The following is an 11,939-nucleotide window of genomic DNA, read 5'->3' as shown; positions in this document are numbered from 1 at the left end:
CCCGGAGTCTGTGGTTAAAGAGTCTCATCGAAAGCCGTTCAAAGGTTGAGGCCGTCCATTAGAAATCTTATTAGTAGGGCTCTCAAGCGATTAAAAAAAATTATCGCAATTAATCGAGCTGTTAAACAATAAGAGAATACCATTTATTTAAATATTTTTGGGTGTTTTCTACATTTTCAAATATATTGATTTCAATTATAACACAGAACACAAAGTGTACAGTGCTCACTTTATATTTCTTTTTATTACAAATATTTGCACTGTAAAAAAGGAATAGTATTTTTCAATTCACCTAATACAAGTAGTGTAGTGCAAACTCTTTATCATGAAGGTTGAACTTACAAATGTAGAATTATGCACAAAAAATAACTGCATTCAAAAATAAAACAATGCAAAACTTTAGAGCCTACAAGTCCACTCAGTCCTATTTCTTGTTCAGCCAATCGCTCAGACAAACAAGTTTGTTTACATTTGCAGAAGATAATGCTGCCTGCTTCTTGTTTACAATGCCACCTGAAAGTCAGAACAGGCATTTGCATGGCACTGTTGTAGGCAGCGTCGCAAGATATTTACCTGCCAGATGCACTAAAGATTCATACGTCCCTTGATGCTTCAACCATCATTCCAGAAGACATGCATTCATGCTGATGATGGGATCTGCTCAATAATGATCCAAAGCAGTGCGGACCAAAACATGTTCATTTTCATTATCAGAGTCAGATGCCACCATCAGAAGGTTGATTTTCGTGGTGGTTTGGGTTCTGTAGTTTCTGCATCAGAGTGTTGCTTTTTTAAGACTTCTGAAAGCATGCTCCACACCTCGTCCCTCTCAGATTTTGGAAGGCACTTCAGATTCTTAAACCTTGGGTCGAGTGCTGTAGCTATCTTTAGAAATTTCACATTGGTACCTTCTTTGCATTTTGTCAAATTTGCAGTGAAAGTGTACTTAAAATGAACAACAACATGTGCTGGGTCATCATCCGAGACTACTATAACATGAAATATATGGCAGAATGCAGGTAAAACAGAGCAGGAGACATACCATTCTCCCCCAAGGAGTTCAGTCACAAATTTAATTAATGCATTATTTTTTTAATGAGCATCATCAGCATGGAAGCATGTCCTCTGGAATAGTGGCCGAAGCATGAAGAGGCATATGAATCTTTAGCACATCTGGCATGTAAATATCTTGTGATGTCGGCTACAACAGTGCCACGCGAATGCCTGTTCTCACTTTCAGGTGACACTGTAATTAAGAAGTGGGCAACATTATCTCCCGTAAATGTAAACAAACTTGTTTCTCTTAGCGATTGGCTGAACAAGAAGTAGGACTGAGTGGACTTGTAGGCTCTAATGTTTTACATTGTTTTATTTTTGAGTGTAGTTATGTAACAAAAAAACCCTACATTTGTAAGTTGCACTTTCACGATAAAGAGATTGCACTACGGTACTTGTATGAGGTGAATTGAAAAATACTATTTCTTTTGTTTATCATTTTTACCATGCAAATCTTTGTAATCAAAAATAATATAAAGTGAGCACTGTACACTTTCTATTCTGTGTTGTAATTGAAATGGATATATTTGAAAATGTAGAAAACAACCAAAATATTTAATACATTTCAATTGATATTCTACTGTTTAACAGTGTGATTAATCTTTTTAATAGTGATTAATTTTTTTTGAATTAATCGTTTGCGTTAACAGTGATTAATGGACAGCCCTACTTATTAGCTGTCTTTAGTCTGAAATTTTTAGGGTGACTTGTTTGAGATAAAATGCCCCTTTCAAAAGTCTAAATTCCCAGGCTTTTATGAACACCTGTGCTTACTTAGAACGGTACAAGGTAGTCAACAGACCAGCAGTTTATAGAAAATACCGTGCCAACCTTGCAGCCAATGTGATCCTTGATGCTGATGGGAACTCCATACAGTAACCCTCTCTCCTTCTGCCTTCGCACTTCCCGCAGTTGCTCCTCGCAGCCTTGCATAAAATCTGTCACACAGTTCACCTCCCGGGTCACCTCCAAGGCCTTTCCGTGGACACGGAGAACAGCGGCAGGGCGAACACACCGAGAAGGGAAGGGGTATAACAATGAATAAAGACAGTATATTTGAGGTTGAAAAGAGAGACCTTGCCAAACCTTCGGGGCTTCATTTTTCAGACTTTAGATTCAGTCCTTGGCCTTTCTATAGAGAGTATGCTAAGAAGTATGCTCATTGTGATCAGTTGTTAGAACAATTTTGTGCTCTGAGCGCTTGTCCTATTCATCTGACATAGGCCACCGAACAGCTATTAAGATGGTGATGACTTTTGGTCTCCAATGTTGCCAACTCTTGCAACGTACAGGGTGGGTTTTTTTTTAAAGTCCCAGCTCCTGGAGTCATGTGATGACTTGAGACTCTCAACTTTCATTTTTAAAAAAAATAGTACCTGGTGGTTGCAGAGAAAAGCTTGAGCCTGTTAATCCGAAGGGCTCAGATACCAGAAGGCAAATAAAATGAACCCCAATGTTTATTTAATTCTTAGGATTTTTAAGCCAGCCAATTTCTTGATTTTTAGCACTTGACTCATGACTTGGCAATACTGAGGTTCTGGGCCAAATTCCAATTGGTGAGCTAGAGGTGCCAGACTACATCTCTCCTTACCAAATCCCCCCCACTCCGCCAAGATACCCAACTTCCCAGAATGCACCTGGAGAACGTAGCTCATGCTTGTGTGGTGCTCTGTCACCCTCTAGTGGCTGGGCCATGCATAAATGATGAGTCTTCTACAGGCTTGGGTAAGGGGAGCTAAAAGAGGTTTTAGCTCACGCAAAGTGGCTCACACTTTTAGATCCAAAGGTCCTGGGTTTTATCCCCACTTCCAATGACTAGTGGTGGGTGGGGAAGGATTTTCCTGGCCCATAAAAATTTTTCTCATCCTAAGTGGAACAAAGTTGAAATTTTCATGAACTGAAAATCCAAAGGAAAAAAAGGGATTTGGGTCAATTGCAACGTTTTATTTACATGTTAACCCTTTCTTAGTTTTTTTTAACTGCCATTAGCTTACATTTTGAAACAAAAAGCCATTTCAGACTGGGACACCAGAATTTTTCATTTAGAAAATATTGAAACATCTATTTGGCCAATTGAAAAAAATTCAACTACGGTCAAGTCAAAAAATTCATCCAAACCAACCCTTTCCCACCAAAAGTTTCTGTTTCCACCAATCGGCATTTTCCGATTGAAAAAAACCTTTTGTTTAAAAATTCCTGAGCAGGTCTACTGACGACGTTACATTTACGGCTCGCTTTTCTACTTCAGTCTCTTCTGCAAACACCCCACCTAAGAGGACATGTGTAGTACCTATTCTCCACTGCTAAAAATTCCAGTGCGCTGCATGCAATTTCCTAGGGCTTCATACTGCCCCCCATTACCGGAATATTTGAGCATCGCTGTGGTAGTTCCCCTCTCTTTCCACCCGAGACTACATTACCCAGCAGAAACACAGAGGCTTCCCCTCCTAACTTTATAGGGCCAGTACATCTTGCTGTACTCACCTGATCTATGTATGTGTAGAGGACACTCTCTGGAGAGAGGGAACCTTCCTTCAGTTTCTCAGCCAGCTCCACAAGCGGCAGGGAGAGGATGTGACCAGCCTGTATCCCTGGGTTCTACAAGGTGTAGATGCCTTGTTACACAGGGAAGGTGTACAGAAAAGATACTACACACAGTGGATCAATTACGCTCCGGGAGTAACTCAGAGTTACAGCAGGGATGAGCTTGACTCCCTGGGTGAGCTTATAAACACCATCCAGGAATATTAAAAACCTCTTGGGGATGATTTATTCATGCTCCTCCTACCTAAGTCCACGCTCCTCCTCCTCCTCAATAGATATATCCCCAGCCAACATGGTAGAATCCGTTCTCCTGGACTCGGTGTGAGTCCGCCCAGGTGAAGCTCCTTACAGCATTGGAGCTTATCTTCTGGTTACATTATGGGACAAAGCAGAGACTTATCGAAAAAGAACGACGTTGGTTGATTTCAGCAAGAGCACTCAAGCAGGTGGTCTGCCAAAATCGAGTTAGCTGGGTCGGGGCAAATTAGGGGAGCGGGAAATAGCTGCAGAAATTTTATTTTACAAATTCTGATAATGATTTACAAAGTGATGCAGAGAAAACCTTTTAGTAACAACAGAAGAATCACGGTAAATTTTGCAGGAAACAAGCCAGAAAAGAGTTCCATTTTGAGTCTTGTAAACGGCAATTTTGCAGCAGTTTCCCTATGAAATTGTTTTGCCATTTTTGATCAGCGATTACTTTGCTGGATGATTTCTGCCTAGCTCTGCTAATCACCTCCAACGGGGGATTTTTAAAGATCATAGAAGATTAGGGTTGGAAGAGACCTCAGGAGGTCATCTAGTCCAACCCCCTGCTCAAAGCAGGACCAATCCCCAACTAAATCATCGCAGCCAGGGCTTTGTCAAGCGGGGCCTTAAAAACCTCTAAGGATGGATATTCCACCAGCTCCCTAGGTAACCCATTCCAGTGCTTCACCACCCTCCCAGTGTGATACTTTTTCCTAATATCCAACCTAGACCTCCCCTACTGCAACTTGAGACCACTGCTTCTTGTTCTGTCATCTGCCACCACTGAGAACAGCCGAGCTCCATTCTCTTTGGAACCCCCCTTAAGGTAGCTGAAGGCTGCTATCAAATCCCCCCTCACTCTTCTCTTCTGTAGACTAAATAATAGAATGATAGAATGTCAGGGTTGGAAGGGACCTCAGGAGGTCATCTAGTCCAACCCCCTACTCAAAGCAGGGCCAATCCCCAACTAAATCATCCCGGCCAGGGCTTTGTCAAGATGTTCACTTTAAAAGAGGTAGCCTTGCAATGCAACAGACCACGCAGGAGGAGGAAGAACTGACAGCCAAGTTCCTGTTAATAATACAGCGCCTTCTCATGCAGAAAACCCACTAATGACCTCTTTGTCCAAGGAGCTGCAGCAACCTCAGCATTTTGAGTCGTGTGACATACTTGCATTACTTTTCTGTACAGCCTTATCTTTGTCTAGTTAGTGCCTTGATTTTTCAGCTGATTTTTCAGTCACCATTTTCAAAAGGTAATATTTAGATGGAAAAAGAATCAAACATTTTCACATTCTTCTGCCCGCAATTTGCAACTAGCAATAACTGTCAGTTTATACAATCTCTGCTCCAAGGACCTTACAATCTAAGAGCTACATACACACTGCAGCAGTGTGTGCCAGAACCCCTTCTGCTCATTCGTATGCAAAAGTTAAGCAGAAATAAAGTCCCTTTGCCTGGGCGTTACACCAAGGGCCCATGGCCCTCCAAAGGGAAAGGAAGGGCTGAGGCCGTGGAGAATGGGGGTGCAGCGGGCTGCACCTGATAAAGGGGGTACATCACTGTATATGGAAGGGAGCTCCCCCTCGAGGTGGGCCGCTGCTCGGCATGATCTTGCCCCAAATGATCGTTTAGGGAATGAACAATCTCCACCCACTTGTTTAAGGCGACACAAATCCACCCCCGGCCAGAAAGTAAAAGTTACCTGCTGTTTAAACCGCCGAGCCACCTTCTCCATTCGTTCTAGACTGAGATCCCGCGTCCTCCTTGCCTGTTCCATCTTCTCCTGGATCCGTCTCTGCGCCACCCATCTCAGCGCCAGCACCGCTGCGGCTGAGCCGCAGAGCAGGGCTACCACGGCGCGAGGATAGACCTCGCCCTCAGGCAGGAGCAGCCTCCAATCTGCCTGGATCATAGCGGGACCGTCTCCCAGCCTTCACGCCTGCCGATACGCTGGGCTCGGGCGCGCTAGCAGGAAAGGACAGGCGAAGGCTGGTGCTACTTAACCGCCTGCAGCGCGCAGTCAGCTAGAGACCAGTTCTGAAAAGGGACAGCATAAAACTCCAGAGCTGGGCGTCCTAAACCCTGGACTTCACCCTGGCACTGAACCTTTGCCCCGTCAGCGATAGCCGAGTGGGGACTTCATTTCTCCTCTGAGAAGGCCAAGAGGCCGTCCCGTTTGGAATGAGATGTTGAACGTCAACGGGAACCAATGAGAGCCTCACGAGTACAAGACAAGCAGCACCTCTGTCCCTGGTTTGGTCTCCCTGAGGGCCTCCTCTCCACGGATCAGCCTCTTGCCTGACCCTGTCTCGTGAGATTCCCCCAAAATTCTTCCACTCTCAGACCAGGACCCTGGCACACTGCCCTGCGTACCAACCACTTATCCCCCTGCAGCTCCAGCTGCGTTTGGGCCCCTGCGTTTCCTCCCTTCGGGGACCTGGAGCCCACGATATAGCGACCCTCCGCCTCCTTGCAACAAAGCGTTTTTGGCTGCAACAAAGCATCAGAGAACAAAGGGTTTGGAAAACATATCAAACCCTCCGTGTTTATTTCGCCCTATCTAACGGACAGAACCAAACCAAGTCACGTTCTCCTAGCCAGCCCAGCAGTGCTTAAAGGGGCCTGAAAGAAAGCAGCACTCCCCCGTCTGCCCGTCCCGGTTAATTCTGCACCCAACCCCCAAGTCAATCCTGTCCCCCCATCAATTCTACCCCCAGAGCCCCACTTCTGCTCCTCCTGGGGTTCTTCACGCCCCACTCCGAGGCCCGGGGGCAGCAGCGGGCTCCCCTCTCCCCCTGCCAGGCATTGCTGGGAAGCACAAAGGAGTGATGAGCGGCTGACCTCCTTCTGTTCCCTCCCCTCCCTCTGCTTGTCTCCTGCAGCAGCCCTGCTTGGCTGCTCATCCCCAGGAGGTGGGCAAAGGAGAAAAGCAGCCAGTCAGGGTTTTTTCTCCCAGGCGGTGCTTTAAACACTGCAGCCTGGGTCGTCCTGGGACCCGCCCTGAGCTGGCTGTTGGCCCTGCGGTTCTCCTTCCAGCCCATCAACCTCGCCCTCTCTCCCCTTGTCCCCTGGGTTCTCCTAAGTGTACGTGGGTCCTGACCCACCCTATCAAGCCAGGTTGGGGGGCTGCCCAGGAGACTGGCCCAGGGCTGTTAAGACCACTGGCTCTGGCAAGGTCTCCTGCTGACCCTTACGTGGAAGTGGCTCGGTGACTTAGAAGTGGCCTCCTTGCCTGGAGCACCCTAGACAGAAGCATTTAATCAAAACTCTCCCGACAGACACACCAGGCTAGTGCCAGATCCAGAGACCAGTATCAATCATTATCAAAGAGCACCCCCACACTTATCCGAGCTTCCCCGTCTCCTTCCCAAGATGTGGACTTGGGGCAAAGAGCAGTGGCACTCCACCTGGGGCAAGCTGAAGGACGTCTCCATCAGACTCTGTGATTGTCACAAATAGAGAGATCCAGAATACAGCACTCGTGGTAACTAGCTCATAATCCAAAAAAGGGAGAGGTCGAGATGGGGCCCATCTAAAATCCCAGAGCTTTGGGGACAGGGTGGGTTGAGAGGGAAAACCCTTTTCCCTCCCCCTGTAACTTTCACGATTGACCCATCTCAAAGGCGCTTATCTGTATCTCATCACTGTGGTCTCAGAGCACTTCACACTCTGATTCTTTTATCCTCAAAACCCCTGTGAGGCTGGGCTGGGGTATTATCCCCATTGCACAGATGGGAAACTGAGGCACAGAGAGATTGACTTACCCAAGGTCACATGGGAAGTCTCTGGCTGAGAAGGGACTTGAACCTAGGTTCCCAAGTCCTACGTTTAGTGTCCTAACCACTGGGCAGTCCTTCCTCTTTATATAATGGACAGACCTCTGACCAACCCTGAGCGTAAGGCGCTCAAAATCCAGCTCTGAACTGTGTGGCTTAGACCCACGTCTAGCAATAATTAATATAGTAACTAACCCCACTAACTAAAGGTTACAGCAGGAGTAGATGTTTTCTCTTACCCTGGCTACCATGCAACCAAGTTTAACCCGTCGATCTCTGCAAGCGGTTTCGGGTTTTTTCTTTTTGCCTCTCTTGGTGTGTCTTCACTACACCGTTAACCTGGCCTCCTACCCGGGTTCTAGCCCAACCCTTCCCCCCACCTTCCAGACACAAAAACCTCGGACCTGGGTTTCGATGCTTACAGTGGTCTGAGAAAAAAAAGTGTCTGTGGAGGGTGGGGTCTATCACCAGCCCCAGATGTGCCCATCCTCTTGCTTAGAGCCGAGACCTCCCATCAGTTCTACCCACATCTGTTCTGCCCGCCATCAGTTTTGCACCCCCCAGCGAGAAAGCTGTCATCTCCGGAGGGGAAGGGGAAAGAACTCTGCCTGCTTTCTGACGGCAGGGCGCTGGGGAAAGCAGCTGATCAGAGAAGCCCCCCCTCAGGCTCCTGGCACACTGCTCGGGTCGGAGGTGCTCTCAGCCCCGATGAGCTAGCCTGGCATGGAGGTAGCCCGGGCTCTGCTTTCACTCATGCTGGAACGCGCCCAGTTTGCAGTGAGGACACAGGCTAAGCCACTCCAATGCTGACAGTCCCCCAGAGCCTTCCCACAATGGCCCCCCGAGGACAGACGAGCTCTCCTGCAAGTCACCCAGTGGACTGGGAAAGACTTGGAGCATCTCAGCCCAAAGAACCAAGGAACGTGCCCCCCTGAGTCTCCTGGGAGTTAATGCAGAAACCGTGCGGGCACAGAAACGCAGGTGAGACTTCGCTGGGGGCTGCTCACACCAGTTAGGCTAAACTATGTACTCAGACCAGGGGGCTGATCACCTGGGCTAACTGCGCAGTGAAGACACAGCCTATGTTTTTGTCGCCAATTGCCTTGATCCCTTCCCGGCAGCTGCTCGTCTTTAGTCCAGCCGTCAGGGGACACAGAGCACACGTCTGAGAGACGCCGCCTGCGGCTGCATGAAGGCCCCAAGCATACTCAACAGCAACGGATTTCCATTCTAGGACGTGGCGCTAGAATCATCAGGCCAAGAGTTTCAAAAACCACTTCTGCTTATGGGTGCCTCCATTTTTGGGAACCCAATTTAGGGGCCTTAAGGTGGTCCGATTTTCAGAGGATGGATGCTCGGCCCTATCTGTGAATCGGGATCTTTAAAGTGTCTCAAGCTGGGCACCCAAAACTCAATAGTTGCCTAAGAAAATCTTGGCTAATATCATCACAGATCAATAGTTATATGGGTAATTTCTCTCCTTTCCCCCCCCAATGTTTTGACCAGCAGAGGGCAGCAGGGAGGTGCAAAGTGTTCTCACCATATTAAAAACCCCACAGAATTCAACTTTTTTTAAACTTTATAGCAAATTCCACAATCACAGGCCAATGCAAACAGGCCAAACCACCCCCGCCAGAAAAAACGTGTGTAAGATCCAGAGAACAGTCTTCCTTAGCTTTCCATGGGTTTACATCAGGCCCTTTGTTACTCAAGCTTAAACCTGGAGAAACTCCATTGAAATCAGAGGAGTTACTCCAGATTCACAGCAGCACCACCCAGGGCGGAGTCAGGCCCAAGAACTTTCAAACGGGCTTTGCAGAAACGATTTCCCTTTTCCGTAATTACCTTAAGTGCGGGCTCTCCACATTGCTCCTCGTACGGTTACATGAATTTCAACGCGCCGCCGGACAGTCCGAACAGGTGAGTGGATCGTAAACAGGTATATTTACATCACTGCCAAATAGGATTGTAGGGGTCGTTGGATTGCTCGTCTGGGTCTTGGAAGATGTGGGTTCAATTCCCTGCTCTCCCAGTGTGCCGAGGACACGCGTGTGTGTGTGTGTGTGTGTGGGCGCGCGCGCTCCAGTCTCCGGTGGGCAAGGGAGGGCAGAAGGGGAGGAGCAGAGGGGAAGGGGCTGGAGGTAGTCTCCTGCAATGGCACATTCACCTGCAGCCCATGCAGAGAAGGAAGGGTCAGAGAGTTAGGAAAGGGCTCAGGGAAATGCAGCAAGGTCTGGGGTGGAACAGGCCTAGACTGCTGACTAGAGGGTCCCTGAGCCAGAACGCGGAGTAGAGGGTGGGCCCAGGTTCTCCAACCAGCCACTGGGGAAGTGGCACCAGAGGGGCAGTGAGTAAGGAAACTGTTGGAGCCTGTGTGTGAGGAGAGACTTTCCTACCCCCCCGCGAAGGGGAAACCACAATAGTGACCTGAGACACAAGGGGGCCGCCGCACACCTGGGGTGAGAGAGGGGCTGCAGACAGAGAGAGGCGGCGGGACAGTGCACAACTGCAGAAAGGGGCATCGACCTGGTGAGCTATTCCCAGAACGGCCAGGAGGAGGCGCCATACCTGCCGTGAGTGGAGCACCCCGTGACAACTACCTCCACAGCGGATATGAATGATGAGGGAGCAAGTGACGTGACCTGTCTCGGATGTGCTAGGTTTTCGTTTCTGCCAAGGGACAGAAGAGATTCCTGGTGCAAGCCGACGGACATACCGGAGGAGAAGATACGCGGGCTGGAAGTGCAGATTTCAACCCTGAATAGCATTCGAGAAGACAAAGTTGTCTTGGACAACCAGACTTAGGAAGAAATCGAGCCCACAGGGGAAGGATCCGTGACAAGGCACCGGGAAAGAGTGGAAACTGAAGGACAACTGGCCATCTGGGACCAAGAGGGGAAAGAGAACCACGAAGCGGGGTGCTGGAATGGGGAGGGGGCAGGACCCTGCCACTTTTCACCACAGGTCCTGCCCCTTGCCCCTCCCCTTCCCCCTGAGGCTCTGCTCCCCGGCCAAGCTGGGGAGCCATGAACCTTCCATCTGCCTGGGGCCGGGGGGGGGGCCTGAGAGCAGCTCCCAGCCCAAGGCCCCGCCCCCTGGGCCCCCAACCAGGGCAGATGGAGGGTCTGCAGTTCCTCAGGCAGCTCTTACCACGGCCCGTTCTGCACATGCTATGGGTCAGTCTTCGCTGAGGAGTTAACGCAGGCGATCGGCAACCGGATCTGAGCGCCCAGGTTAGCCTAGCCCGGGAGCGAGGGCCACAGTGCAAAGCCTTACTCGCGTTACTGTGTCCTCACGGGTGCCGCCCTCCCAGTGTGTGTGTGTCACTGGGACTGCAGGTGTCACATCCCAGGGTTCTCTGTGCTGCACTCAGCTGAGCTGCTCTCCTGATTCCTTCCCAGTGAATTGTGGGAGAACTCGTCTGGGCCCGCAGGGGGGACTGTGGGATGGCACTGGAGGACTAGCAGCACTGGAGTGATGTAATCTGCACCCTCACTGCAAAGTGGGGGGGTTACCAGCCCGAGTGAAAGCAGTCCCCACGCTCTAACCTGCGCCCTGGGCCAGGCCAGCTAGCCTGGGCGTGAAGTTCCAAACTCAGGGGAGAGGGTTGTGCGTGTGGACGGGAGGGAGGCTACAGGCAACGTCTGAGTAAGAGTTAACTTTGCAGTGAAGACAGACCCTACGAGGCCTGGACCGACTTCCGAACAGCTCTGTGCCTCAGTTTCTCTGCCTAGAATATGGGGAAAACAATACTTCCCAGGACCGTGGTGTGAGCCTTAGGCCTGGTCTACCCTCAAAGATTAGATCGACCCAGCTCTGCCGCTCAGGGCGGTGAAACATTTTGCCCCCAGTCGCCATGGTTAGGTCGACCTAACCCCCAGTATAGCCATAGCTAGGTTGACAGAAGAATCCTTCCATTGACCTGGCTACTTCCTCTCAGAGAGGTGGATCAGCTACAGGAATGGAAACAAACGCCTTGCATTGCCGCAGGAAGCATACAGCTGTGCCGCGGTAGCGTCGACATAGCCGTAGTTAGCGAATGCTTGCAAAGAGCTCAGAGATCCTAGAATGAGACTATGGCAGTGCCAGGTATTGTACTGGAATGTCAGTGCTGATGCGAGCCCCACCACAGCCGGGCACGCCTCCCCCTCCCGCCGCCTAGAAGGGGCAGGATACAGCGATTAGCCGGAGAATAGAAAGCACCATCAAGTTATTTAATGAAACAAAGGTTGTGCCATTAACATCACTGCTTGATGCAGATGGCTGGCTGGCGCAGCATTGTAACCCCGCAGCGTTCTATCCTGCCCGTCGT

At 49.5% G+C, this 11,939-nt stretch overlaps 1 protein-coding gene across 1 annotated transcript in view; it reads right to left on the bottom strand.

Annotated features, from left to right (window-relative positions):
• LOC112102859 (vitamin D3 hydroxylase-associated protein-like) overlaps positions 1-5,763 on the bottom strand; it is a 69,965-nt gene extending 64,202 nt beyond the window's left edge. The window contains exons 1-3 of the mRNA XM_026651945.1: positions 5,554-5,763; positions 3,541-3,654; positions 1,888-2,031 (exon numbers count right to left, since the gene is read on the bottom strand). Of these exons, the coding sequence (XP_026507730.1) occupies positions 1,888-2,031; positions 3,541-3,654; positions 5,554-5,763 (468 nt within the window). The remainder of the gene's footprint in view (positions 1-1,887; positions 2,032-3,540; positions 3,655-5,553) is intronic.
• Positions 5,764-11,939: the final 6,176 nt, after the last annotated feature.

This window comes from Terrapene carolina, unplaced genomic scaffold (genome assembly GCF_002925995.2).
Source record: "Terrapene carolina triunguis isolate 2854851 unplaced genomic scaffold, T_m_triunguis-2.0 Scaffold110, whole genome shotgun sequence".
In the NCBI taxonomy this organism is placed as follows: Eukaryota; Metazoa; Chordata; order Testudines; family Emydidae; genus Terrapene; species Terrapene triunguis.
Note: the sequence above shows the minus strand (reverse complement) of the source record. Positions and strands in the feature narration are given on the sequence as shown.